The sequence below is a fragment of the Syngnathus acus genome, chromosome 14 (genome assembly GCF_901709675.1).
Source record: "Syngnathus acus chromosome 14, fSynAcu1.2, whole genome shotgun sequence".
Lineage (NCBI taxonomy): Eukaryota > Metazoa > Chordata > Actinopteri > Syngnathiformes > Syngnathidae > Syngnathus > Syngnathus acus.
Genome location: NC_051099.1, coordinates 4,564,145 through 4,589,771, shown reverse-complemented (window position 1 = coordinate 4,589,771; position 25,627 = coordinate 4,564,145). Strand labels below are relative to the sequence as shown.

Here is a 25,627-nt window from a genome sequence, read left to right as displayed (position 1 = left end):
CTAAGACAAAACAGAGTTTTTGAATTTTATCGGAATAAAACCAGTACTCGAGAAAAATAAAATTTAATTGTTTGGGATCTCAAGAAACATAGCAGATAGCATCATTGTTATAACCAAAAGTATCATTGTTATAACCAAATACATACAGTAAAAGTGTTAGACTCGGTTTAATAATCTGGTCCACATTTTCAAACAGTAGGTGGCGGAATTTCGTTGTTTCCCAACTGCTAAAATTCCAAAGAAGAAGATAAACACTTCTTTTTTTTCCCCTCAAAACTTAAATTGCTCGAACCACACCACGCGACAATCATGCACGGATTCAAATTTTATCAGCAATTAAAAACGTACTTGCAATCAGGCATGTATGATTCCAGTTGTACAAAAGTCGATAGATGGAGTATTAGACGCTCAGCAAATAATTTCATCTTGAAAGGTAACGTGGTCTAAGTTAAAGGAAAACACGATGCATTATTAGCATGCTGCTATACGTACCTATTAAAATACAGTACAGCATTCATAAACTCAGTGTCCATATTTATCAAAGTACTGTTTTGTGTCTTTTTTTTTGGTGGGAAATAAATATTTCAATAATGAAAATAATCTGCACAGATGACAGACTGTTCTACACTGGCCCAAAAGACAATTTCATGCGGCTGGTTGTAATGGATGGTGACGAAATGAGAGCAGTTTTGCACGAATGCCATAATCAGAATGGTAACGGGAACCACAGCGGTGTCAGACGCACCATCGACCGTGTGGTGGCTGGCTACTACTGGCATAGTATTAAGCAGGATGTTGCTGACTGGGTAAGCCAAGGTTTGACATATGGATGAAATAATTTCTGAGTCTGTACTGTATTTAATAAAATATGTCATATGAGCAAACATTGACTTTTTTTTTTTTTTTTAGGTCAGAGGCTGTATCTCATGCCAGTTGAACCACTCACTAAAAACAGTGACACGAACGAACCATCCCATCAAGGTAATGTTGATCACGGATGTCTACCAAAAGTACATAATAAGAAATACGTAATCTGATCAATAATAGATTTGTGAGGTCATGAACTGTTTAAATACATTTATTCACAGGTGGACGAAAACTGGAGTGTGGTTGTCATGGACCTGATTGGCCCACTCAAGGAGACGGACAGAAACAATCAATATATTCTGATGATAACTGATTTGTTTAGCAACTTTGTTGTTGCTGAACCACTAGGATCCAAGTCTGCTGTTGAGGTTTCAGCAGCGCTTGTGTCAAAATTTTATTTGTACGGCATAGTCGACAAAATAATATTTGATCAAGGTGGAAAGTTTGTGAATGAGGTAATGCAATATGTTTTTAATAGCTGCAATGTTATGTAATAGAAAAAACAGAAAACAAATGTCTCAAATATTCTTCATATATTTGTTGACAGCTGAACAAAGAGATCTTCACGCTCCTGAATATAAAACAGGCTGTGTCAAGCACCTGCAATTACCAAATCAATGAGGAGGTGAATATGGATACAATTCTTCACAGATGTTTCATTGAAATACTTGAGAAATGTACATTATTAATATATGTTGTTATTGTGCAGGACAAACTTATTCATCAAAATACTAAATGTGCTATCGAGCGGTTTGCCAATGAGCATCACAATGACTGGGACCTTCACCTGCAAGCTGTGGTATATGGCATAAATACTGTCGAGCAGGTAGGATTTTTAAATTTCAAATTCAGAATATGAACCTGATCGATAACCCACTTTTTTTTTTTTTTTTTTTTTAATTAGAGCCACTTGAGGAAAAGCCCATTTTCCCTTTTCTTTCATCGTCGTCACCGCCTTCCTAAGGTTTTGAAGACTTGTCCCAAGGGTGACAAGACTGAGGTCGGGGACCAAGAGGAACCCCTGGAAGCGAGGATCAGATCTATTACAGATCTCAATAAAAAGGTTGCACACGCCATGTTACTGCAAATATATCTGCTTATATTTAATATGACTTCATTTGTTTCTTTGGTAGGTTCTTGGAAACATAGAAAGAGCCCAACAGCAGCTGAAGAATAACAGTTTTCAATCACATAAGAGGAACAGCAATTCCATCATTGAAGAAGATAACGTTCTCCTGTCCGAAGATCTAAAGAGGCAGAAAATGACACCCGGCTTGATGTCTCTTCATAAAAGTCCATGTAGCGTCATCAACCTGCCTGACAAAGGAGTGGTCACTGTAGAAAAGGAGAGTTGGACCATGCCGACAGTCGATTCAAATTCTTTGAGGATAGAACCGCCCGATATACAAAAATGTAGGCACTGCATAAGTGTTAGCAAAAGCTCACAATTTAAATTACCTTTAATGATACGTATTGTAATGTAATGGTACATATTTATGTGTTCAGATAAACTGATGGGGAGTTTTGAGCCTGAGGACCATTCATATGCTCTTACTGGTCCAAAGCATGACCATCCATATCCTCTTTCCACTCAAAAGTGCCTGGACAACTTCGACCCTCTTCAAGATGAGCATGTAAGCATTCCATGATTAAGGTTCAATGTATGACTAAGTTGCAGCCACAGAAGGAGATTCATTTACTTTGCAATCTAATTGGAGAACTTTTCTTTCAGACAAACCACACGCTGCATCAAAGTTGGACTATGGATGGACAAAACGGGAGCTGACCTTAATGTGAGTCTCCCTGAGCATTCTTTGCTTTGTAATATTGGAAGTCAATCTTTAACGTATAGTTGAACTGTGCTTGTTTTATTTTTTGATTCCTACAGAATTTTATTTGGCAGAGCTCTAGTAATTCCTGTGGAATCTTCAAGACTGATGGTAAGGTTTGTCAAAGATTTCATAGAGTTGAAATGTGTGCCCTGTGCCTGAGCACCTCCTACCAAAAAGTAGGCCTTTTATGAAGTTCTTTTCTCATTGATTTATGGTATTTATTTCCAAAGGTATGGCCACGGGTTGGCTTAGTGGACCATCCTGTCTTCTGGCGGAACTTGAGCCCATCTTCTAGGTTTCAAAATCCTCGACCAAACCACAACATGGTATGACTGTGACTGAATTTTATATTGATGCTTTATTGATTCTCATTCCACAGAACCATACCGTTGTTAATCTCCTTTTAAGTATATGGTATTAAAAAAATCATGATGGAAATAAAATGATTCCACCTTGGTGATATTTAATTTTATTCTCAAACAGGAGCCAGTGAAATGCAGCGTTTCTCAGAGAGAAAGTGGCTGAGTCAACCATCTTTTGAAGGGGTAAAAAACAGCAGGAGAACTTTGGGATTGCTGGGAAGACACAAAATAAAGCCCAGGCTGAATTGGTATCAGCCTCGATAATAAATAATAATATAATAATAAACAATTACATTAAAATTGACTCACTGTACTCTTTTTGTTCTAATTTATATACATATACATATATATATATACATATACATATATATATAAATAAAACCCCTAGTTGTGTATACTTGCAGACAAAACGGGTAATCGTGGAATGTTATTTCGTTTCAAAATAATTCAAACTTGAGCGTTCCCTCGATCTCGTGCCTTGTTTTGAAATATGTGATTGGTTGATGTGACGCTCTCGCGAGAACGCCCTAACCAATAAGAGTGCAGCAGCACTAACTCAAATGGGATGTTTGAATGTCCAAGTCCAGTGACCGGTTTTGTTGCTTTTTGGCTCATCGAACTCACCCGAGATTACAATACACGTTCAACGGAGGGGTAAGTTGCATTAAATATTATACTGACTGATGTTTTTATTTAAATAAGGTTATGGACCGTTGATGTTTTTATAGCAAACTAAAGAGACTCTGGACAGCAACAGCGGAAGTTTCTTGCAGAAATTATTCTAAACAACGACGTCCATGCAAGGACCAACGCCCGAGGGAAAGGGCTTCTTATAGTGACAATTTAGCACAAACAATACATGTTTTGACGCTGTTATTTCTAAAATCTTGAACGCAACTAGATTGAGTGGGTAAAATAATTGTTTTAGTAGTGTTCCCCAATGGCTACTGAGCCAAGGGAGAAACTCGTATGTTGTTAAATTTCCATGCTATGATGCTGGCACTGGGAAAAGCATTACTCAGTAAAAAATATTTATATAAATTTTGTTTTATTACTTTAAGGGTATACTATTTAAATATGGATTGGACCTGAGGTGATATTTTATGTATTGAGTAGATTTGTACCTAATCTTATGTTTTAGGATAAACCAGTGAAACCTCTCGAGGTTGTGGCTGCACCGTGAGCAACACTATTGTTTCAAGAAAAAATCCAGCCAACATGAAAGTAGGTGTTTTGTTTTGGGTCATTTCAAAGCAAAATTCCGATTCTAAAAATGTTAATGTTTTGAATCGTTTCAGGGAAACAAGGAGAATGCCGAGCCTAGAGATGGAGTCAAGTCTGTTAGTAGAAGAGACTTTTCAAAATCAACATCTAATATATCTGCACAGTTTAAAAGCAATAAGAAACTGGTAGGAAGTAGTGCCAGTACAAGACAAGACGCAAAGTCGGCTTCTATTGAGGTTGTTAAAAAAGGCAAGTCCGCTCAGAAAGATGGCAATAAAAGTGCGGTCTGTGAAGTCAAACAACGACAAACGCATAAGCAGGCCATTCTTACTGAACGGACAGTGAAAAATGGAAAAGTAGTTCCAGATACCACAAGAGCACCAGCTGCGGCGACTTCATCTAAAGTCGTTCCCGGCATGTACAAAGGGAAGATTGTGGAATCAAAAATTGGATCCATTTGGAAGTCAAGCGCGACAGCTCGAAAGGCGGATTCCAAACCAGCAGCACCTAAAACAGACAACCAAAAGGTTGCGGATTTGACAAGAAGAAGGTCAAAGTCTGTTGCTGATGTCCCTGGACGCCAGTTCCTAAAACCTGCCCCGCCGAGATCTAAATCGCAGTTGGATGGACGTGCACAAGCGTCCAAAGCTGCATCCACTGCTCGTCCTTGGACCTCCTCAACAGTCCCGGCAACATTAAAAACATCCAGAAACACGACAGTGGCACCCACCAAGCCAAAGATTGCCGTAACTGATCAGAAGGTCAAGAGACCTCCTGTAACAAGCACCCTCAGCCAGTACAGATGTACTGAAACTACAGAGGAAAGAAGGTAAGCACGTTATGTCGAGCTTGTTTTGCTAATGAGGCATTCTCAGTATTTTCTTTTCATTCCTCCCTGCAGAGCAAAATTAGCCATGTGGCTAGCTTCCAAGGGCAAGACTCTCAAGAGACCCGCCGCGACGAGCGCACAAGTAGTCCCAAAAATCTCGACATCTGTAAAGCCCAAGGCCAGTGTGAAATCCAAGTCTGTTAAAGCCCAGCCGGATAAGGCAAAACCAGGACCCAGTCTGGACCAACCAGACTCCACAGCCTCTGGTCTTCCCCCACAGGCCCAGGAAGCTCCTAAAAGTGTGCAGATGCAGACCCCTTTAATAATGAACACGAGTTTCGACCTTCTGGAAAATTCTGACTTCGATTTGCCTGTTGTGCAAAATGGATATGATGATGTAAGGCGATTCAACAAATACCTTTTGAAATATGATGTACGTATGTTGTTTCACACTTTGCTTTTAATTGTATTTCTAGGTTATTCTGAACCTGTGTGATGTCCTGGAAACCATGCCGACGCCTTCGAAATGCCAGGATGGTGAGTTCGGTTTTATACAATGTAAATTGGGGGGTATTCCAGAACAATAAGGTTTAAAGGGGGGGAAAAAAATCCATTTTTCAGAACCCCCACAGAGCACAGATGTGTGCGACGTTGCAGAAGAGGAGAAAGATGCGACAGAGGATGATGAATGTGGAAAGGACGTGTCGAAGAAAATGGAGGCCAAGGAGATATTGAAGGATGAAGGTGAAAAGAAAACGCTGATGGATGAAGACGTTCAGTGTGATGACAACGTGGAGGGCGCGTCAGAGACGAATCATGGCTACGTCATAAAATACAATGTCAAAACAACACCATATTTGCAAAGGTAAGTTGTTAGCTGTAGTCACCAATCCTGAAAATATCAACTGTTATTAAAAAAAGGTGACTCAAGACTCAAAATTTGCACGTTGCAGTATCAAGAAAACAATCGAAGGCGAGGCTCAAATAAGAACGTCGACTCGGAAAAGCAACATCAAAGATGTGAAATTTCTGACACCGGTGCGCCGCTCCCGCCGCATCGAGAGCAAATCCTTGCATCTGCCGTCGACCCTGCTCGATCACGACCAGAGTGTGTCATCGCTGGCCGAGCTGGTTACCATGGATGGTGATCTTAATGCTTATGTCTATAGAAACAATTCTGCTCTTATGGGGGCTCTGCCTGACCATGTCAAAGCTTAACTGGCATCATGCACATTCTTTATCTGCACTGTATAAACCATATTTTGTTTTTAAGAAAATAATTTTGGGACTGAGACTAAGGTCTACTAATATTTGAACCTGTAATTGTTGTGATGAAATGTTAACATATTTGCTTGACCACTTAAGTCCTGAATATAGCCAACTGACTTTCATTAAGTTTTCCCCTTCACTTTCAATAAAAGCAATTTTGTATGACCTTTTAATGGTGTTATTTTTTTGTACTGTATTATTTTAGAGTACACTATACACAATTATTGGGCAATTGTATTTTTGAAGATTACTTTTGTTTTTGAATAACTCCAGTGCTCTCAACCAAAATGTTAATAAACAGCAGAAGACTTGTCAGAATTCAGATTTTAAAGTGGGAATTCTCACTTGTGAGAATTCTGAGGGGAAAAAAAGTCAGAATCCTGTCCCCCCCCCCCCCCCTTTTTTTCTTCTTCTTTCACTGGCCCTAATTCTCTGATTATTCTAGCCCTAGTGAAAATATATACAAAAAAATTTAAAACACACCATTTTTTTCCCTCCACTTTCAATCCTGCTTTATTTGAACAAATTTTACGAAATCAAAAAGGTGCTCCAATGAACACAGCTGTCTTTTGGCCACTTTGTCAACTCAAGCTTCCCAACATCAGACTAGGCAATATGAAACCTTCCCTGAATACCTTAGGAGACATTTTATTATAACAATTAAAAAAAAAAAAAAAAAAGATTCTCACACTCACCCACACAAATCTCTGCAATTTTCTTCCCCAAAACAAATTGTATAAAAAAGTATCGTTGAGCAGCACATCTGCTGAGCACAAGGGAAGGTGTTCAGTGCTGTTGCGCTAACAGGGTGTTTCGTTGTAGTCAGGGAGTTTATGTTCTTGAAAGACCCCTGTTGTCGAGGTCTTTAACCTACAGGTTAGAGTAAACAAATATGAGTAAAACAATTTTTTTTAGCAACCATCTTTAACCACATTGATGGATCATTGGTCTGTTTAAAATTTAAAAATCCATGCATTATTATTATATATTTTTTTTAAAACTGCTTATCCTCCTTCAGGTCATGATTTTGCCACTTTAGATGAAAACAAAAAAAACAGCAGCGGGTAGAGTGGCTTACCTTGTATATCCTAACCAACCAGTGCTCTGTCGTGTAGGCCTCTTCCAACACATCCAGTTCAAAGTCTTTGTTTCCAATTTCAGCATTCCTCACTCTGTCATAACCTGGTGGGCGCTCTGCAAAGACATAATTACGCTTCAAGACTTGTATCTGTATTTTCGACAGCTTATATTTATACTCAATTGAATTTGCTTTGGGTCAAGTCACCGAGAGGACTTAACTAAGAGTTACTCACTGGCTTCGGTGTAGACCTGGCCGAAGCGGTAATAGCACATCTTGTACATGAGGCAGTTGAGCAGCACGGGCGAGCCTTCGCGATCCACTCGGAACTCCCCCGTGGGAGTGTAGTAGTCGTGCTCCTTGATGTGCTTGCCCGTGTCAGTGCTGCCACCGATGCGAACCATCCAGAGAAACTTGTTGATATCTGTAGGACGCATGATAGATCCAAAAAAAAAATTCCTTTTGCTTTGTGCTTCCATGACAATTACAACGCAAGACTTTCTGGTATCAGGGATCCCGCAAATGAGCAGTTGACGCATACCATCTGAGGAATAACCCGTGAGTCCTCCAAAAATGACCAGGACATAGCTGACGTCCAGCTCCCTCATAATCTCATAGGCTCGCTCCTCAGTGGACGCCATGGCCTAAAATAGAAGATGTCTGTCAGAGACATTCTCATAAACGCGGCACTGCTGTCTACTCTCTGAGCTCACCTGGCCAACTCTCGAGATGTGCGTGTTGTTCCACGTGTTGTTATCCACTAGAATGGTTCGATTTGCCATGGCAGTAATTTGGTATCCATAATCCCACCATGACATGACTTTGGAATCCTGTAATAAGAAAATACATGATTTCCCAAACATTCTATTTCCTCTGCGTGTTGGGAAATGATTTGACCTCTGGGGTGTTGTGGCGAAGCCAATAGTAGGCCTCTCTGAAGTCATCAAAGATGATGCGGCTTCCATCCCCTCCACGGGCAGACAGCACAATGGAGGGAGAGGAGTAGGCTTCGCTTGTCACCCAGGTAGAGTGGAAGGTGTATGTGATCAAGAAGAAAGCCATGACCAGAATCATCCCAGAAGCAACCTATGAAAGACAACACCACATATTTACTCATAGTGGCATCTTGATAGTAACCAATGTCATTCATCCATGGCATCTTCATCTCTACTACACACAATCAAAGTACCTACTTCGTTTTTAATAGGGTACGTGGCGTCCTGCTGCTTCTTGTTCTTCTTGTCTGGCCTGCTTACGTCCAGATTCTTCATGTAAGTTGTTAGCACCTGGGACACACCTATGCCGGACAGGATGCACATGACAGGGGCCAACACCAACATCAGACGAACCTGGAGGTAGAAAAGAAAAAAACATGGATGACTTTCAAAGTGGAACCAAAAGCAGGTTAAGTCTTTCGGATGAGCTCATTTACCATGACAGCTGAGAAATACATGCTGGTCACTCCATACATGATAATGAAGATCCTCGCATCCGATAAATTGTTGAAACAGTAGTAAAGGCCAACTGTGTTGAAAGGAGAAGAAATGTCAGGAAAAGAAACACAATTGAATTGAATACTGTGGTAGCGTGCACATGAGAGCACCAAGTTACCTGGGAACATAAACACCAGCAGCTGGAGGTCAAAATAGTAGGAAGACCATGTCGTGGGCTGGTGCTCGGAGACCGAGGCGATAATGGGGATGTTGTTTTTGGCATAGGAAGGGTCCAGCAGGGAGTAGAATCGCCCAGTCCATGGAGATATCTTTCCTGGAGGTAGGACATGCACGTTAGTGATTCGAGTCCATCAACTACGCCACCCCCCAAATCTACCTGCAGCTACCTGTTAGCATGAGAACAGCACCCACAGACAGCAGAAGGAATCCCACCAGGGAGATGACGCTCTTAAATAGCACCTCAAACTGCTGAGGGTTGAGTTTGCTGCGCAGGTAGTCCACAAAGGCATGAATCTGGCACAAGCCGAACACGCCAAAGGCTGCCATGTGCTCTGAGGACTGCACCGGCTGAAATAGGGAAGAGGACAAACGGATTTGATTCGGCTCTTCAAAAATTCTACTAGTCCTACGAGCAACATTAGACAGAAAATCTTATTGTGCAGTGAAACAAACTATGAAGGACAACTTTTACTCCCTACCTGGAAACCAACAAAGGAGATCTGCATGGACAGGATGGTGCCCAGGCAGTAGACTGTGCAGTATGCGACATAGATGCGGTGAGAGAAGCGTCCAGTGAGCATCAGAACCAAGACGTGAAGTGGGATAAGGTTGATCAGGAACACATAACCACCCCAGGAGGAAACCTACACACAGGATGGATCGAAAAGAGAACTAGTGGAATTACAAATATATCAAAACGTCAGCTTTGCTAAATTAAAATTAATTACATCCACGTTAATATTGCAAAAACGGACCTTCGTGAAATCATATCCACTCACCATATAGAAGTAAGCCAGAGCACATATTGAGGACCAGTACACAGATCCTGTTTTAACAGCCTTGATCCACATGTAGTAGGTCAACAACATGCAGAATATGGCAATACCTAAGAAGGACACACAAGATGAAAAACCTTTAATGAGGGGGTTTTCTATCATTTAAATTGTAGCCCATGCATGTAACGACATACCTTCATTGTCATAGGAGCCAGCAACAGAACGCGAGATGTAACCAGGCACCACAGCAATCATGGCTGCAGCCAAAAGCCCAGCACCGGCATCCTAAAAAGAAAAAGTGACTTCTGAGCAAGTATCGCTTGTCCTAATTTGGGTGAGTTGGAGCATGCCCCAACATTCAGGCCTTCTATGATTGATTAGAAATTACCTTCAACTCCTTAGTGAAGTGATAAGTGACAATGGCTGTAAAGGAGGAGAATAAGGGAGCCAGAAAAACGCAAACATTGCGGATATCAATGGTGATGTGGAAAAAATGTAAGACGTGGTACAAGGCAGCTGAGGTGATCATCAGTCCTGGTGGGGGAGAAAAAATACATTCCATTTCTCATTGTTAAAACTAAAAATGATCTTGAGAATTTTTCCTCATTCCTACCTGGGTAAATGGTGCCACCGATGATCCTACCAAGTGGATACCATGCTCTGTCATCGAACCAGTTATGAAAGTTATAAAATCCTTCTTCTGTCAAGAAGCGGGTGGTGCGGTAGTTGAAATACCTGAAGGTGAATGAGGATATAGATTTATTTTGTAGTTTGCTTTTTTTTTTTTTTTTGTTAAATGAAACACAACTTTGAGTAAGCACTTACGGATCGAACTCATGGATGACACTTTCGAACCTCAAGACGGAGAACAGTCTGGTTGAGAATGCTGAAGAGATGCAATCATTATTGAGGAATGTTGCGGTTCTTTACAAGTTCATTACAAGTAACTAGTGATGACACTCACAGAGGATCGCAGCCATAGAAAGGATGAGCAGCTTCAACAATGTGTCCTGCTTCTCGTAGGACAAACGCAGGAAGCCCAATTTCGTCATTTTGGCAGCCGTGGTAGGAGACAGCTCACCTCACTAGCTGATCCGAGGACAAGCAATGTATAGAACAGGAGACATATTCGAATTAATATCCAAAGTAGAAAATAAATCCCATTCCTCCGACAGTTGAGAGTCCAACCAGATAAGGCCACGCACTATTAGGTGGCGCCAGGAAATTAGGAAGCGCCTACTCTTCTCGGAACGTTCTGCAGAGATTTGAGGCTGTGCCATTAATAATCGACATATATAAAAAACAAAAAAAAAAAGAAAACACAATCTTTGCAGTAGGACGATTATTCTTGATTTGCAGGCGACACTAAAGAAAGCTATTAGGACTGACGCTTGACAAAACTGTCCACGATCGCGTAGTTGTCAGGTTAAATAAAAACGGAGTGAAATGCAACAGATCGAAACAATTCGAATTAAAGTGGCGACAGTAATACATTGGGAGTGCTTGATCATCTTGGTTGTATCTTTCAAAAGTCTAAACTGCTAGCAAGGCTAAGCAACTCGTTTTATTTGTGCAGTCCGTCCTACAACTCTTCCTGTTAATGCTATTACGAGGAATGTATAACAAAAAGGCAGAATGACAATTAAATGATTGCTATATCTTTTAGACAATATATCCCATTAATAATACACAATTAGCTGCACTTACCAGCTCCGCTCCTCTGAAATCATGAGTTGAAGACAACCGAACAGGCACAATCCCCGCCTCATTCGGGTCTTAGTACGTTCCTATTGGTTGAGCGTCAGTCAACCGTGATCATGGGCGGTTCTGATAGGTCCGTTTGGCTGTTGCTCAAATTGAGTTCCCCGCTTGGCCGCCGTAGTGTAGTGACGTGTCCTTAGTGAAGAAACGTGTTTTGTCGCCCTCTACTGATTAAAACAAACAGTACGCACTTACCCTTTTTTTGCTAAATACTTGAAGCCACAACCAGACTATCTCAAGGGTTAAGATTATGTTTTAGCAGTGCAGCATGAAATAACACAGATTCTTGCAGCTTGGCAGCGTCATCGATTTATCACTGAATACATTTATGATAACCAGTTTTTTGGGTCATTTTGTAGTTTACAATGACCACATTTCTCTGCAGAGGGTGAAGACCATTTTAATTTGGAGGATAATCAAGAACCAGTCCTCAGCAAATCACGTAACACTGTTTTTTGTTTGTATTAAGTTCCAGATTATTGAAGCTCATGCCAATTCATGTTAAAAAAAAAAAAAAAGATGTTGAAGGAAAAAGAAAAAAAACTCCCCTGACTTTAACATCGTTTTCTGACAGCCACAGGAACATTTGAAACTTGCACCCTCAAACAAACACATAACTGCAACTAGACAAAACAACCTCAGTTGCTTAAATGCAAATTACGTCCTTCAATCTCTACCTGATTTATTGTGCTGTTATTTCTTAAAGGAGAGCAACTCAAATGGCACATTATACAAAATCAAAGTGAGGGGGGGACTGAGAAAAAAACAATTTTTTGATGAATTATGTGTTTCGAGTGTGAGGCACTGGGAATTTTTATGTCACACTGTACATGGACGAGCGACTATTAGTAAAATGGCCGAGAATCAGATAAAAACGTGAAACCAGTGCTGTAAAACTCAAGGAAATCCTTCACATTAAACAAAGTTCCTTCATGCAGCATCATCATCACTGAATGGGCGCAAGTCTTTGTCGGACTGGGGAGGTGTGAGGGGATGCAATCCTCTCTGAGGATGTCGATGATGTCATGGAGGACTGCAGGTGGACTGTCTTGTGGAAAAGCTTGTTGCTAATCAACACCACCAGCGAGAAGAGACGCAATTGAAAATGGCTAGAAATCGGGGAAATACAAAAATCTCACTCAGCGAGGGGAACATGAAATGAAAAAAAACTGCTGCTCCTTAATAATCACTTACTACAGCTTTGTTGGCGTCTTGGCTTCATTAGCGCTGATGATGAAGAGAGGGAAGAGGATGGAGAACAAGCAGCCACTAGGTAGAACAAAATAAAAGAAAAAGGCTCTTTTTAATTATTAATAAATTCCTTTGCTACTGGATAAAAATCCCACTCTTTGTGCATCACATTTTTAAAATAATTAACAACCATGATACACAATGACACTTACCTGATGATATATGAGGAAGGCAAGGCAGTCAACAAAGCCATGGGCAAACCAAAGCCAAAGTAATAGGGCCAGTTCCTCTCAATATTGGACAGCCGTTGGTGCATCTCGATGCCTTGAAAAGTCCATTCGTTTCACTTCAACATTACATATCCATGACGTTCATATCCAAAGTAACGTGATATCTCACCGCGGTTGAACCAGCGATACTCAAAACAGTACAGGGAATAGAGCAGAGACATGTGCAGTAGGCTGACCATCTGTCCAATGGCGTCAATGGGAAACAGGCTCACAATCATACCCTAGAGAACACATAAATTGTGACACTCAATTGAACCAAACTCACCCTCATTGTGTGTTTAGCGCAGAGAAGGAATCCCATATTTAAGGTGCAAACCTGAATGAGGAAGAGTGCCTGGAGGAGAAGGTTGAAGAGCATGTCGGCAATGATCTTGCTCACGCTGGGGAATGGCTGCGCTTTGCAGCCGGACACTTCGAAGGCTAAGTCAGCTATATCCTGCAATAAGTACATCAATCACGTTCAATTATGTAAACAACAAAGTCATTAATAAGAACATTACAAATCTGGGATGTGTTGTTTTTGCCTTATAAGGGACCAACCTGAAACCAGATAGCATTGACAATCTTGCTGAGAACAAACAGTGGGAGGACCCAGAGAGCACTAAAGACAGACGTTAGGATGAACTCTAACCATGACCAGACACTGCCATGGAGCGAGGGGTCACCTGGAGCAAAGACAAATTATTGTCTGGCAGGTCATTCCATCTCACAGCTTCATACATATACAACACATACCAATAATTTTTGCAGAGAGAGTCTGGAGCAGTGGGATGAACACTCGGTAGAAGAGAAAAAGGCTGAGCTAAAAAAAAAAAAAAAAAAAGGGTGGTCACACGCTTAAACATAGTCATCACAGACATGCTTGATTTGGAAAAAAGTAGGCTGGACTTCGTACCCAGAAGACTCCTCCATTCCAGGCACAGCACTGAAAGATCCTGCTGGCTACTTTGGGGTCACTACAAAACAAACAAATAACTGTACACATACACTACATGTTGCTGGATAAATCATTTCATTTTTTTTCCACCATTATTGTGACCTGTGAACAAAGACTGGAATCTCTTTGAGAGGGGAAGTAAAAATGAAATTAATATTTAATTTGCTGTATTATTTTGGATTGCCATCAATAAAACTGTTAGACATACTTATCCGGTTTCCGCTCCTCACTCTGAGCCCTTCTCTGTGCTAAAGCCCCGCTGGCCCTTCTTCGCCGCTGCTCCTCCCTTTTCTGCTGGATGCGGGCATCCAGCTTGGAAATGGTTCCAATACCCAATATGGAATCCTTGATCCCCTGCAAGGTCCCAAATGAAAATGAGAACCTAAGTTCTTAACTCTAAACTGATATCTACACGCTTGTGGTGTGTTGCTACTGACCGTCGCAACATTGCGGAGGAACGCCCTGACACTGTCTGTCATCTCTGTGCCAGCTGCAGTTCCATCAACTGCAGAAGGAAGGGGGACGTTTGACCTGGTGGTCAGCTCTCATGGCAGGAAGATGATCACCCAGTAACCTGCCAGAAACAGTAGAACGGATCAAGAACAAAATCTGTGGCAAACCGTCATACATCATTTACACTCCTGTATTATCACATGTATATAATTATTCAAGGAATCAGCGGTAGTTTACCATTCAAATTTGTTGTGGTAATAATGAAAGGACAGCAACAAGAGGACATTTTTGAGAGAGAAAAAAAAGGTAACGCCTACTAAATAGATCGATAGATAGGCTTTTTCTCCTTAGAGAAAAATCAAGGAACAAGAAGAAAGCCGCTATCAAACGTGGAAATGCCACAATTTAAAATAGTACTAGATCAGTTAAACACTAAGAATCGTAATAATTGAATTGGCGTTGTTATATCCGAATTAAATATGAAACTAGATCCTTTATAGAGGATCTGTAACGAATAGAACATTAGGCGTTTATACAGTGTTGCTTCCTACGATAAACTGTTAGCATGTTGTCTCAGGGTTAGCCAACGTCTACCGAAAAGAGCCACGATCGTAGGATACATTAATATTTGTTGGACTGGTTTTCATGTCTGATCTCACAATTTGTCGGCAGATTGTTTGTTTATGCTGCTAGCTAACTAGTCATGTTCAATACATCGTGTAACTTGTGTCAAAACGATACAATACTTAATCAGGCGTGAAAACAGCTCAGTTATTGTCGGTATGCTTCTTACCTCATGCGTCAGGAAATTGGATAAACGACCGTTTATGGTTTCTCTTCTCTTTGTATATGGCAGCACCAACAATAATAAAAATATCAAGGACCAAGGGAAAACACATTGCGCAAGCTCCAAAAACACACTGAAGGATTCTGGGAAATGTAGTTCTTATTCGTTACAACCGGCGAGTTAAGTCATTTAAATTAAAGCTTTTAAATGAAAAAGTAACCAAGAATGCGAGTCAATTTTGCACGTTAACAAAACAAAAGGCTTTGAAATGACTATATTATATAGTTAAATAAAATGAATCGCATCTTTGAATAGTCACTCCCCTTAGGCGGTGCTCTGTCGCATATGAGCATCGCGTGTTCATTCGCCCAGGGCAAATTCTTCTCAAATCTCAATTACACGATTGTTCCGCGTATCATCATCTATGATTGTCTTCAGGATAAGAAATGCGCACAAAAGAAAATGTGCGCTCGTTTGCCTTTCTGTTGCTGTTGTCATCACATACAGATACCTCGGGTAAGTTGTGTCCTGCTGATCAACTTGTCTTATTTGTTGAGGGTTACTTATTTGTAGCAACTAAACATTAACGAGCACATTTATTGTAAGAACTTCAATAAGCTAAATGTATTTTAGAATTGTTCACTCATGTTATCATACTTTCCCAGTCGGTAGTTAAGTTTGTGTAATTTGCACATCCATTTCTTAATTTCAATTCAAATTATGAATCCATTGTTATGTCACTATATACAGCTGGCAATTCTTCAGCACGTCCAGAGGTGGACATCGGATAAGCAGAAAAGTCGGACTAAGTGCCAACTCATCCCAGTTCACCTTGGATGGTGATCCCTTTCGAATCCTCGGAGGATCCATCCACTATTTCCGCGTGCCCAGGGTCTACTGGAGGGACCGCTTGATGAAAATGAAAGCTTGTGGCATCAACACCCTCACCACGTAGGGATGTTTTGGAATCAATATCATAAATTTCAGCATCAATTAATCAGTGTGTCAATGCAGATACGTGCCGTGGAGTCTGCATCAACCACAGAGAGAGGTCTTCAACTTCCGTACACAGCTGGACTTAGAGTGAGACCTCTTGACCTGTCATCATATCACAATAACCTCACCGTTTAATGCTTGATCAGATATTTTTCAGATAATACAAGTACCAACTTTTGTTATTGCAATTCAGGCGCTTCTTTCATGATATGCCCAATGGAAATACTCAGGTTTAATTGCCTCTGCACCTAAGAAGCGCCTGGCCTGACAACAGCAGCATCTCCACGACAACAGCAACTTCTCAAACAATGAAAAACACAGCAGTGGCTTATATGACGCAAGATTGCCACCACTTGTAAACATTTGCATTATGAAGCATCAAACTTTTTTTTTCAGAGCATATATTAATCTCGCAGCCGAACTGGGTTTGTGGGTGATTTTACGTCCAGGGCCGTACATCTCCTCGGAGCTGGACCTCGGGGGGCTTCCGAGGTCAGTCTCTATGAGATTCTTGTTTGGTGAAATGTAGACATGTTTACGTCAAAAAAATGATTGTTACGCTACTGCCCGGCACACAAAAGCCACTTGATGCTAAACACAAGACATTCTGTATTGAATTTAATCTGGGTGGAAAAAGTCATGTCTCATTATCAGGGGGAAGACTCAGAGCCAATGAGTGAAGCTTTGTTCAAAATGGTCGACACAGTGGTCTTGTTGTTCCATTTGTGGATTTACTTGAGCAAGCATCTTTTCTGTTTCTTTGTAGCTGGCTTCTCCAAGATGGCGACATGAGAGTGAGAACAACATACCCTGGATTCACTGAGGCTGTCAACATTTTTTTTGACAAACTTATACCAAAAGTTGTTCCTTTTCAGGTGGGCTTTCCGTCCATTGATTCCGTTTCTGTTGCCATATTTAAATGTTCTTGTTTTTTTCAGTTTAAGAAAGGTGGTCCCATCATTGCTGTCCAGGTTGAGAATGAATATGGGTCTTATGCCAAAGATGATACTTACATGGCTTTCATTAAAGAGGTATTATGGCACATTAAATAAATACGTTTTATGACATCCAGACATCCAATAAAATTTGTAACTAATTTTATGTCTAAATATATTTCAGCATTTTTAAATGTTAGTATACCTTTTTTATTTCTTTCACTATTTATACATACCCCCCCAAAAAAATGCTAGATCAGTTGATTCTGTTTGTGGTGACTTTTTAAAAGGCTTTGCAGTCCAGAGGGATCAGTGAGCTGCTGCTCACGTCAGACAACCACAACAATTTAAAGTCAGGGGGTGTAGATGGAGGTAATTTATCATCATATTTATCATCAATCAATACACACACATCACTTTACTTCTACTTCCTTGTAGTCTTGAGATCATTGAAGCTGCAGAAAGTAAATCAGAGAGACATTCGGGATCTGAACATCATCCAGGTCGGTGCTCATAGTCTCCAAAGGATATCAAATGGCATATGATGACTTTTTTTTTGTGTTTGTCAGCCAAAGCGGCCAACTATGGTTATGGATTACTGGACAGGCTGGTTTGATGTATGGGGTGACCTCCACCATGTGCTCCCCCCAGAGGGTATGTTATTCCCATTTTGGTCATATATATATCCTCTCGTCTCCAAAAAACATTATTTTTCAGGAAGCTACATTAACCATAATAATAGTAACCATAGCTAATAATATTAACATATTTTATTCTTTTCAATAACCATAGCTGATAATATTAACATATTTTATTCTTTTCAATACAATACATGAGGAGAGGGCTAACCACAGTATTTATTTATTTATACATTTATTTATACATTTATTTATACATTTATTTATTTATTTACAGTCGTACTATTTTGTTTAGTTCCCTCCACATCTGAGAATGAAGAGATGTTTTTTCTGTTAAGTACATTTAAATGCAAATGTTCAAAATGTAGGTCAAGCTGTTTTGAATGCTCTCCGGACAAAGCAGATTGAAATGTATTTATTCACAAGCAACATTAAGTATAGGCCTTTATAGCTGACAATTTTCAAGCTACAACCTTTTGAAATATCTGATGTGAATATTTTGGGAATTATTATTTGGTGTCCAAGGTGTTAAAGAAATTTGTATTTTTTTTTTTTCCTCCAGATATGGTGTCCACAGTTCGAGAAATTCTGAGGCGTGGGATGTCCGTAAACCTCTACATGTTCCACGGAGGCTCCAGTTTTGGTTTCATTAGTGGAGGGCTGGCTGAACCTTCCTACAAAGCATTGGTCCCTAGCTACGGTAGGCTCCTCAAAAATAAACTACATTTCTTATTCATGCAATTATGTAATAATGACTGAGCCTGGATGGAAAATAGATATAAAAGACATCATTTGAGATATTTTGCAGATTATGACGCTCCTTTGTCAGAAGCTGGCGAGTACACTCAGAAGTACCATCTCCTCCGAGATCTATTCTCTCAATTCAACAGTAAGTTGAATATAATTCATAAAGTAGATATGGATGGCGCGCCGTATAATAACTTGATTGTCACTCCAGAAGATGAAGAGTTGGCCGACCTGCCAGCGCTTCAACATAAAGAAGCGTATGAAACAGCTATCATGTACCAGCACTTGTCCTTATGGGATGCTTTGAGCTTTACTGAGGGAGTATGTCTTTAAACGTAAGATTGCCTGTAAACATTTTCCAAGCAGATGTTTGCTTATCATCTCAACCCTTGATTGTTACCTCCACAGCCATTTAAATCCGTCACGCCGGTTAACATGGAGAAACTACCGATGAACAACGGGAACGGACAGTCGCAAGGATACACGTTGTATGAGACAACAATCACCACTGGAGGTTTATTGACGTCAGGAAACAATGTTAAAGACCGTGCCCTTGTGAGTTGTAACTTCTAAAAAAAAAAAATAAAAAAAACCAACAACACAGTAAATAAATAAATAATTAAATAAATAAATAAATAAAAAACAAATATTAAAAATAAAGCAAAAATGATTGTGTTGTTTTGTAAATCACAAGTGAGCTTTCTGAATTACTGTAAATAATTTGTTTGGTTTTGTTTACAGGTTTTTATCGACAAAAGTTATATTGGGCTATTCAAGCGTCAGAATTTGGAATTAGCAGTTCCCGATGGCGAGGTATGGGACCCGTTTTGTTTTCTTTGCATTATCCTGATTTCATTCTAATTATTTTTTTTAGGTTAGTTTGACAAACACAGGTTTTCCTTTTTTTTTTTTTTTTTTGTCAAAACAATCATAACCAAATGATCAAAACTCATAACAGGGGCAGCGGACTTTAAGTTTATTGGTGGAAAACTGTGGACGAGTTCACCGGGGAAGGGATCTTGACAAACAGCGTAAAGGTGATTGCTAAAAAATTTCAAAATTGTTATGCCAATTGTCATGCACAAACCAATTTTATTATGCATTCTTGCAGGTCTTGTTGGAGACATTTTATTAAACAATATTCCACTACGGGAGTTCACAATATACAGCCTGGAAATGAAACCAGGTTTTATTGATAAGTCTGTACACTTTAATAGAACAATATATTTGTTTTGTGTTACGGTCTTATTTGATTGATCATCTCTTGCTTTAGTCTCTATCAGGCTCCTTGGAAAACACTTCCCGAAAATCCCAGTTTCCCTTCTTTTTTCATGGGCCAGCTTTTTGTATACGGCTATCCCAGCGATACTTTTGTGAAACTTCCGGTGAGTACAAAGTTTTTACACCATATGTTTTTCTAGGATAAATGGAAATTATTGTTTGGTTCACAGGGTTGGGAGAAAGGCGTTGTGTTTATCAATGGGATCAACTTGGGCCGGTACTGGTCCATTGGACCCCAGCAGACGCTTTACCTCCCTGGTCCATTTCTCAACAGGGGAATCAACCAGGTTTGTAAATTTTTATTGCACGTGTAATCTGTTTCATGCCTATGATAATTTTTTTATTCTGTGACCTCTTAAACGCTTATTGTAATTATTAGATCATTGTGTTTGAAGAGCAAGAAGGTGATTTCAAGGTGAACTTTGAGGACACGGCAGATCTTGGCATGGCAGCTGACATTCAGTGATTCTCCTCATCTCTTATAGGTCTTGTATGCTGTTTTTCTTCTTCTTTTTTTTTAATGATGGTTAGTGGATTTACTGTGAATAAAAAAAATGCCTTTTTTGTGTGTTTTGTCTACAATGAATAAAAACACTATTAATGCATTAAGAATGTGACTTTTTTCTCCCCCTACAAATTATATTTAAATTGTATTGCTGCGCGCGCAGTGAGCTTGCAGAAACTGGGCGGTACCGCTTTAACAATCCGCATGAGCAGCAGTCGGGAAGCATTTCGTGGCGGAACCTCAGACGCGACGAGGTCACATCAGGTTCTGTGAGTTTTTCCATTGAGTGACACATCGATGCGAGCTCATGGTGCACTATCCTCGACGTGCGATCGATCATGCATGCGGTGTTTGATTAAACGTGGCTCCGATTATTATTATTTTCCGAAACGGGCCGTCCTTCAAGCTCGTCTGGACTCAGATTTGTGTCTTTAAGAACTGTAGGTTCGATGCATACCTTTAATAGAATGCATTTTGCAGAAGATGCGTTTACGTGCATGACACACAAGCGCGTTAATGAAGAGTCATAACCGAATAACTTTAACCGGCTCGAATTCCAAATTTGAGTGCATTGAAAAAATGCGCGCAAAATCTAATGCTTGGTCTTTCTACTTGTGGTCGCATCGAATCAAATGACCCAGTCAGCTGTGTGACATTTTTGCCACTCGTTTGCTGCAAGTGTGACACGCATACTGCAAGCAACCCGACCCGGGCTTCTTCATCACACATTTCTAAATAGATGTCGAGTCGAGCAGAATTGATGATTCTAACAATAACCTAATTGAATTTTTATTCTCTGCAATATTGCAAATATGGTTTAATATGCAATTAATGTCCTTTTTTTTAAGACAAACACAAGCACTAATTTACTAAGTATTTTTTATTGTACATAAATGTTACACCCTTACGCTAAAATGAATTGAAAAACATTTTATCTATTATAACTTGAATTGTAAACTTACAAAACACTCATTTTAAGCGTTCACAATGATATTTTTGCAGAATTCAACCAAACACGTGTGGCAAAAACAAGTCTTAAATCAGACTATAATAAAGCAAACAAATGAAATGACCGATATATTTGTGTTTTTCATTTTTAGGCTGGTGTAAAGTTCCATGCCTCAAAGTCCGACAGCCTGCCAGAACTATCTGATGAGGACTTCCAGCTCCCGCCGCTAACTGAGGACTCATAAAAGCAATTTTTTTTTTTTTTTTACAAAAATTAATTTTGATTTAGCTGAACCATGGGGGCAACAAGTTACGGCTACTATCGCGTGACCATCTTCTTCGCCATGTTCATGGGCTACATGCTGTACTTCTTCAACAGAAAAACATTCTCCTTTGTCATGCCCTCAGTGATGGATGAGATTAAATTAGACAAAGATGATTTGGGTAAATATTAAAAACAGGAAATTATAACTTTTTCCTCTGACATAACGGCAATCCTTGTGTCTGCCAGGTCTGATCACCAGCAGCCAGACCTTGGCCTACGCCATCAGTAAATTCATCAGCGGCGTGTTGTCGGACCAGATCAGCGCTCGCTGGCTTTTCTCCATCGGCCTGTTTGTGGTGGGAAGCATCAATGTGGTCTTCTCCTGGTCTTCCACGGTCCCCATGTTCTCACTGCTGTGGTTCATTAACGGCCTGGGACAGGGTTGCGGATGGCCACCATGTGGGAAGGTGCTCCGCAAGGTAATCCTTAAAACCACTTTATTGACAAAGCGAGGCGAAGATTTAGTAAACTAGCTATTTTAGAGGCACTTATTAAGTAGGATGCCTCTGCCGTGTTCAAAAGGTGAGGAATAAATAGGCTTTGGCACGTCTTCAGCATGTTGAAGTGGATCAGATTACGAGAGATTCTATGAATAGAACATCCTCAGTACATCTTGCTTTAAGAAACAACAGCAGTCAACACAACTCACAATTTTATTGGTTGAATTATTTTTACTACATTGTTGGCAAATTCACATCCACAATCTATTCCTTTTAGTGGTTTGAACCATCCCAGTTTGGAACGTGGTGGTCTGTGCTGTCCTGCAGCATGAACTTGGCAGGGAGTCTGGGGCCAATCCTGGTTACAATGCTCCTTCACTACTATGACTGGAGGAGCATCTTAACTATGTCAGGTGTCTTCTGCGCTACCTTCTCGCTTGTGACTGTGGTGTGGGTGAAGAACGAGCCAAAGGATGTCGGCCTGCCTGCTATTGAGGCGGCACCCAAGAAGGGGGCAAAGAGATGTGAGTAGAAAGAATATATTGATGGAGGAGTGATGGATTCCAGAGACTGAAGATATAATTTTTTTCTTTTTATTAAATTTTTACACAACGAAATACATAACACTGGAGTTGGTGCAAAATGTAATGGTTAAGTGTGAAGAAAGTGTCTGTGTCCTCTTGCTCCTCACCAGGTAACAGTGAGAGCACCCTGAGTGAGTTCCTCCTCTCCCCATTTCTTTGGGTGCTGTCTCTGGGCTACCTCGTGGTGTTTGGGGTGAAAACAGCAGCAACTGACTGGGGCCAGCTTTTCCTCATGCAGGAGAAAGGCCAGACTGTTCTTATGGGTATGCATGCAGTACACATGTGTCAGGTCCGGCCCACCACATCATTTTAATTTGACACTCTGGCTTAGAATAATTCTAAAAAGAGTATTTATTGTTATTATTTAATGGTTCTAACTTGAGCTGTGTTTCTCACAGGCAGTACTTACATGAGTGCCTTGGAGGTGGGCGGCTTTGCGGGCAGCCTTGCATCTGGTTTAATCTCTGACAGAGCCGTTGCTAGAGTAAGTAGCAGCCCGAGAGGGGTTTCATTTGACTGGCTTGACCAAAACATGCTCTGTGACTTTCTGTAGTCTGGTCTAGGCACACATGGGAACCCTCGACACGGACTACTCATTGTCATGATGGCTGGCATGTACGTGTCCATGTATCTCTTCAGGGTCACCATCACACCTGAAATTCCAAAGGTAAAAAACATTTTTGCATATTATTTTTCAAGGATATCCATCCATGTTGTCAATACTAAAAGTTATACTTTGACTTCAGGAGGCTCCTCTTTGGCTCCAAGTCATCCATCCCATTTCTGTGCTCATCGGTGTCTCGGAAAAAGAGGTAACCATTTTCCCCAGAGATTTCCAAACTGAAAAAAATATTTTTTTTTTTTTGTCATTTGCAGATCTGGATTCTCTTTCTTGGTGCTATGTTTGGATTTTCCTCTTACGGGCCGATTGCCTTGTTTGGGGTGATCGCAAGTGAAAGTGCTCCTTCCAATTTTTGTGGAACCTCACATGCTATCGTAGCTCTGATGGCTAACGGTACAGCTACCACTACAATTTGTTAATGTACATTCCACGACAGAGTCATACAATTTTGTTTTTATTACAGTGGGGGCTTTTATGGCTGGACTTCCCTTCAGTACTATTGCCAAACAACACAGCTGGGACATGGCCTTCTGGATAGCAGAAGTCTTCATGGCCGTCACCACCGTTTTGTTCTTCCTCATCCGCAACATGCGTACCAAGATGGGAAGAAGAGAAAAACTGGACTGATTTATGCGAAGTTTACACACAGCGTGGACAAAAATATACACAAAATTTAATTAATTAGGGGTCAAATATGGTCATATTAGTTAATTCTTGTTCTTGTCAGGACATTTTGGAACACTTTGAGGAAGAGTTATTTCTGCTCCGGCATGATTGTACCACAGAACACAAAGCAAGGTCCATCAAGGTGTGCTTGGTTTCTTATGAAAGCGCCTTGACTTCACCAAATACCTTCGAGCTCAACGCCAACAAGACTTTGTGAGCCAAGTGCCCTCATGTTCAACACCAGTGACCTCACAAATATTCATAACAGACAACAGCTGCCAAAGATGCACTTTGAAGTCTCCCTGGAAAAGAGTAAGCTTATAATATTTATAAAAAAAAAAAAAAGCCAAATGATAACAATTCTGAATGTTTTCTAATAGGGTTGTCTATACAGTCTAGAATCTAGACTGACTACATTTGCACTTAGTTGGTAGCATTAATCATTGTCGTCAATGATTGGAAATAAGGTTTCACGGGAAAATCTACCTTTAGTTTTCTACACTTCTTAGATGACACAATATCAAGCAAAATTTTTGATGCAGTCAGACAAAATCACTTGAGTTCATTTTCAATACTTGTACAGGTTCATAGCTTACGTTGAAGGTTAAAGGTTATTGGACAGTGTTTTTAAACTATCGTATGTGTGTGTCTCAGGGGTGCAGCATATTGAAAAATATAAATTTTAAAAAAATATAAAAAAATTTGTAGGCCTAAAGAGTCAGTCCAATGCTCTTCAACTAATTTCTCTCGCTTACTGCACCTCTAGTGTTTTGTCAATTAATAATGGGAACAAACTCAGTGCCATTAGGGAATCACTGTAATTTGATGTAATCTTACAGTTGAAGCCAAATAAATGTGAAGTGATTGGTTTAAAAAAAACATGTCGTTTATTGGATGTCCAAAGTGTACCCAAAAGTCAGCTGCGACTGGAATGAAAACAATCAGTATTGTATATCTGTACAGGACAAGTTTTTATTTGCTATAATTACAACATTACAATGATAAAAATGACTACATTGCAATAACAACATAACATTTCCCACATGGGTACCTTGTCAAAGTGCAGTATTTCAAATTAAGACATGTTTCAACTGAAGCTGTCCATGGTGCTGAATCTTACATTTCTAAATGACTGCATTGCAATAACAACATAACACTTTTTTGGGTACCATGTCAACTCCAAAGTGCAGTATTTCAAATGAAGACATGTTTCCACTTGAGCTGTCCATTGTGCTGAATCTTACATTTACAATATAACGATAGAGCGAAATTCATCCATCTTTTTTTCCTAACTGTTTATCTGAGCTGACTTCGGGCTGACTTTTTTTCCAATTTGATTTTCCCCCGCAAACCAGCCATTTTTTTCCATCACTGCCCCAAGCCCAGCAAATCCATCACCTTGTTTACAATTGATGTGTGGTCTCGCAAATGAATCATGATGCGTTCAAGGGCAGCTCAGAAAAATGTCAATCTTTTATAAAGAAGTAAACAAATGAATTTAACTAGTGGATGTGATGTGTGGGAGGAACAGGAAAAGCTCCAGAGCTATAAATATGTTCACTAGACACTTATAGTTGCCCAGAATGAAAAAATAAAAACACAAATGTATTT

General features: G+C 40.1%; 5 protein-coding genes across 10 annotated transcripts; 3 read left to right on the top strand and 2 right to left on the bottom strand.

The window, feature by feature from the left end:
* The first annotated feature begins 3,606 nt into the window (after positions 1 to 3,606).
* Positions 3,607 to 6,556, top strand: si:ch211-266i6.3 (cytoskeleton-associated protein 2). Of its 2 annotated transcripts, none has more exons than XM_037270552.1 (7): positions 3,607 to 3,715; positions 4,203 to 4,285; positions 4,360 to 5,114; positions 5,187 to 5,511; positions 5,591 to 5,651; positions 5,772 to 5,979; positions 6,068 to 6,556. In XM_037270552.1, exons 2-7 carry the CDS (start codon positions 4,280 to 4,282, stop codon positions 6,330 to 6,332), a joined length of 1,620 nt encoding a protein of 539 aa, XP_037126447.1. In that variant the 5' UTR covers positions 3,607 to 3,715; positions 4,203 to 4,279; the 3' UTR covers positions 6,333 to 6,556. The 2 variants fall into 2 exon arrangements, with proteins under 2 accessions (XP_037126447.1, XP_037126446.1); XM_037270551.1 differs by having other exon boundaries at positions 5,736 to 5,979.
* A 319-nt stretch (positions 6,557 to 6,875) lies between these two features.
* Positions 6,876 to 11,701, bottom strand: stt3a (STT3 oligosaccharyltransferase complex catalytic subunit A). The gene is made up of 18 exons (XM_037270527.1): positions 11,618 to 11,701; positions 10,875 to 10,999; positions 10,736 to 10,796; positions 10,524 to 10,645; positions 10,299 to 10,444; positions 10,105 to 10,195; positions 9,914 to 10,020; positions 9,614 to 9,778; positions 9,302 to 9,482; positions 9,073 to 9,228; positions 8,894 to 8,985; positions 8,655 to 8,810; positions 8,359 to 8,547; positions 8,175 to 8,291; positions 8,003 to 8,105; positions 7,697 to 7,885; positions 7,462 to 7,577; positions 6,876 to 7,253 (listed from the first exon to the last, which is right to left on the bottom strand). The coding sequence occupies exons 2-18, from the start codon at positions 10,960 to 10,962 to the stop codon at positions 7,215 to 7,217; spliced, it is 2,118 nt and encodes a 705-aa protein (XP_037126422.1). The 5' UTR covers positions 10,963 to 10,999; positions 11,618 to 11,701; the 3' UTR covers positions 6,876 to 7,214.
* A 256-nt stretch (positions 11,702 to 11,957) lies between these two features.
* On the bottom strand, positions 11,958 to 15,482 carry ei24 (EI24 autophagy associated transmembrane protein). Its single transcript, XM_037270600.1, has 11 exons — positions 15,336 to 15,482; positions 14,527 to 14,663; positions 14,298 to 14,443; positions 14,048 to 14,108; positions 13,888 to 13,954; positions 13,693 to 13,817; positions 13,469 to 13,588; positions 13,262 to 13,373; positions 13,075 to 13,186; positions 12,866 to 12,940; positions 11,958 to 12,780 (listed from the first exon to the last, which is right to left on the bottom strand). Exons 2-11 carry the CDS (start codon positions 14,566 to 14,568, stop codon positions 12,618 to 12,620), a joined length of 1,023 nt encoding a protein of 340 aa, XP_037126495.1. The 5' UTR covers positions 14,569 to 14,663; positions 15,336 to 15,482; the 3' UTR covers positions 11,958 to 12,617.
* A 94-nt stretch (positions 15,483 to 15,576) lies between these two features.
* LOC119134077 (beta-galactosidase-1-like protein 2) lies at positions 15,577 to 20,474 on the top strand. Of its 3 annotated transcripts, XM_037270534.1 has the most exons (19): positions 15,577 to 15,845; positions 16,080 to 16,280; positions 16,344 to 16,412; positions 16,722 to 16,817; positions 17,092 to 17,200; positions 17,264 to 17,356; positions 17,551 to 17,632; positions 17,699 to 17,763; positions 17,830 to 17,914; positions 18,461 to 18,598; positions 18,707 to 18,787; positions 18,857 to 18,966; positions 19,054 to 19,200; positions 19,387 to 19,458; positions 19,604 to 19,682; positions 19,757 to 19,844; positions 19,919 to 20,030; positions 20,097 to 20,213; positions 20,306 to 20,474. In XM_037270534.1, exons 1-19 carry the CDS (start codon positions 15,754 to 15,756, stop codon positions 20,390 to 20,392), a joined length of 1,923 nt encoding a protein of 640 aa, XP_037126429.1. In that variant the 5' UTR covers positions 15,577 to 15,753; the 3' UTR covers positions 20,393 to 20,474. The 3 variants fall into 3 exon arrangements, with proteins under 3 accessions (XP_037126429.1, XP_037126427.1, XP_037126428.1); XM_037270532.1 differs by having other exon boundaries at positions 17,551 to 17,763; XM_037270533.1 differs by having other exon boundaries at positions 17,092 to 17,356.
* Positions 20,475 to 20,623: 149 nt separating this feature from the next.
* Positions 20,624 to 25,497, top strand: LOC119134102 (glucose-6-phosphate exchanger SLC37A4-like). Of its 3 annotated transcripts, none has more exons than XM_037270580.1 (10): positions 20,624 to 20,700; positions 21,532 to 21,823; positions 21,891 to 22,123; positions 22,422 to 22,668; positions 22,839 to 22,991; positions 23,127 to 23,212; positions 23,282 to 23,395; positions 23,475 to 23,540; positions 23,605 to 23,743; positions 23,814 to 23,977. In XM_037270580.1, exons 2-10 carry the CDS (start codon positions 21,676 to 21,678, stop codon positions 23,975 to 23,977), a joined length of 1,350 nt encoding a protein of 449 aa, XP_037126475.1. In that variant the 5' UTR covers positions 20,624 to 20,700; positions 21,532 to 21,675. The 3 variants fall into 3 exon arrangements, with proteins under 3 accessions (XP_037126475.1, XP_037126476.1, XP_037126478.1); XM_037270581.1 differs by lacking the exon at positions 20,624 to 20,700 and adding an exon at positions 20,725 to 20,871; XM_037270583.1 differs by lacking the exon at positions 20,624 to 20,700 and having other exon boundaries at positions 21,676 to 21,823; positions 23,814 to 25,497.
* The last annotated feature ends 130 nt before the right edge of the window (positions 25,498 to 25,627 follow it).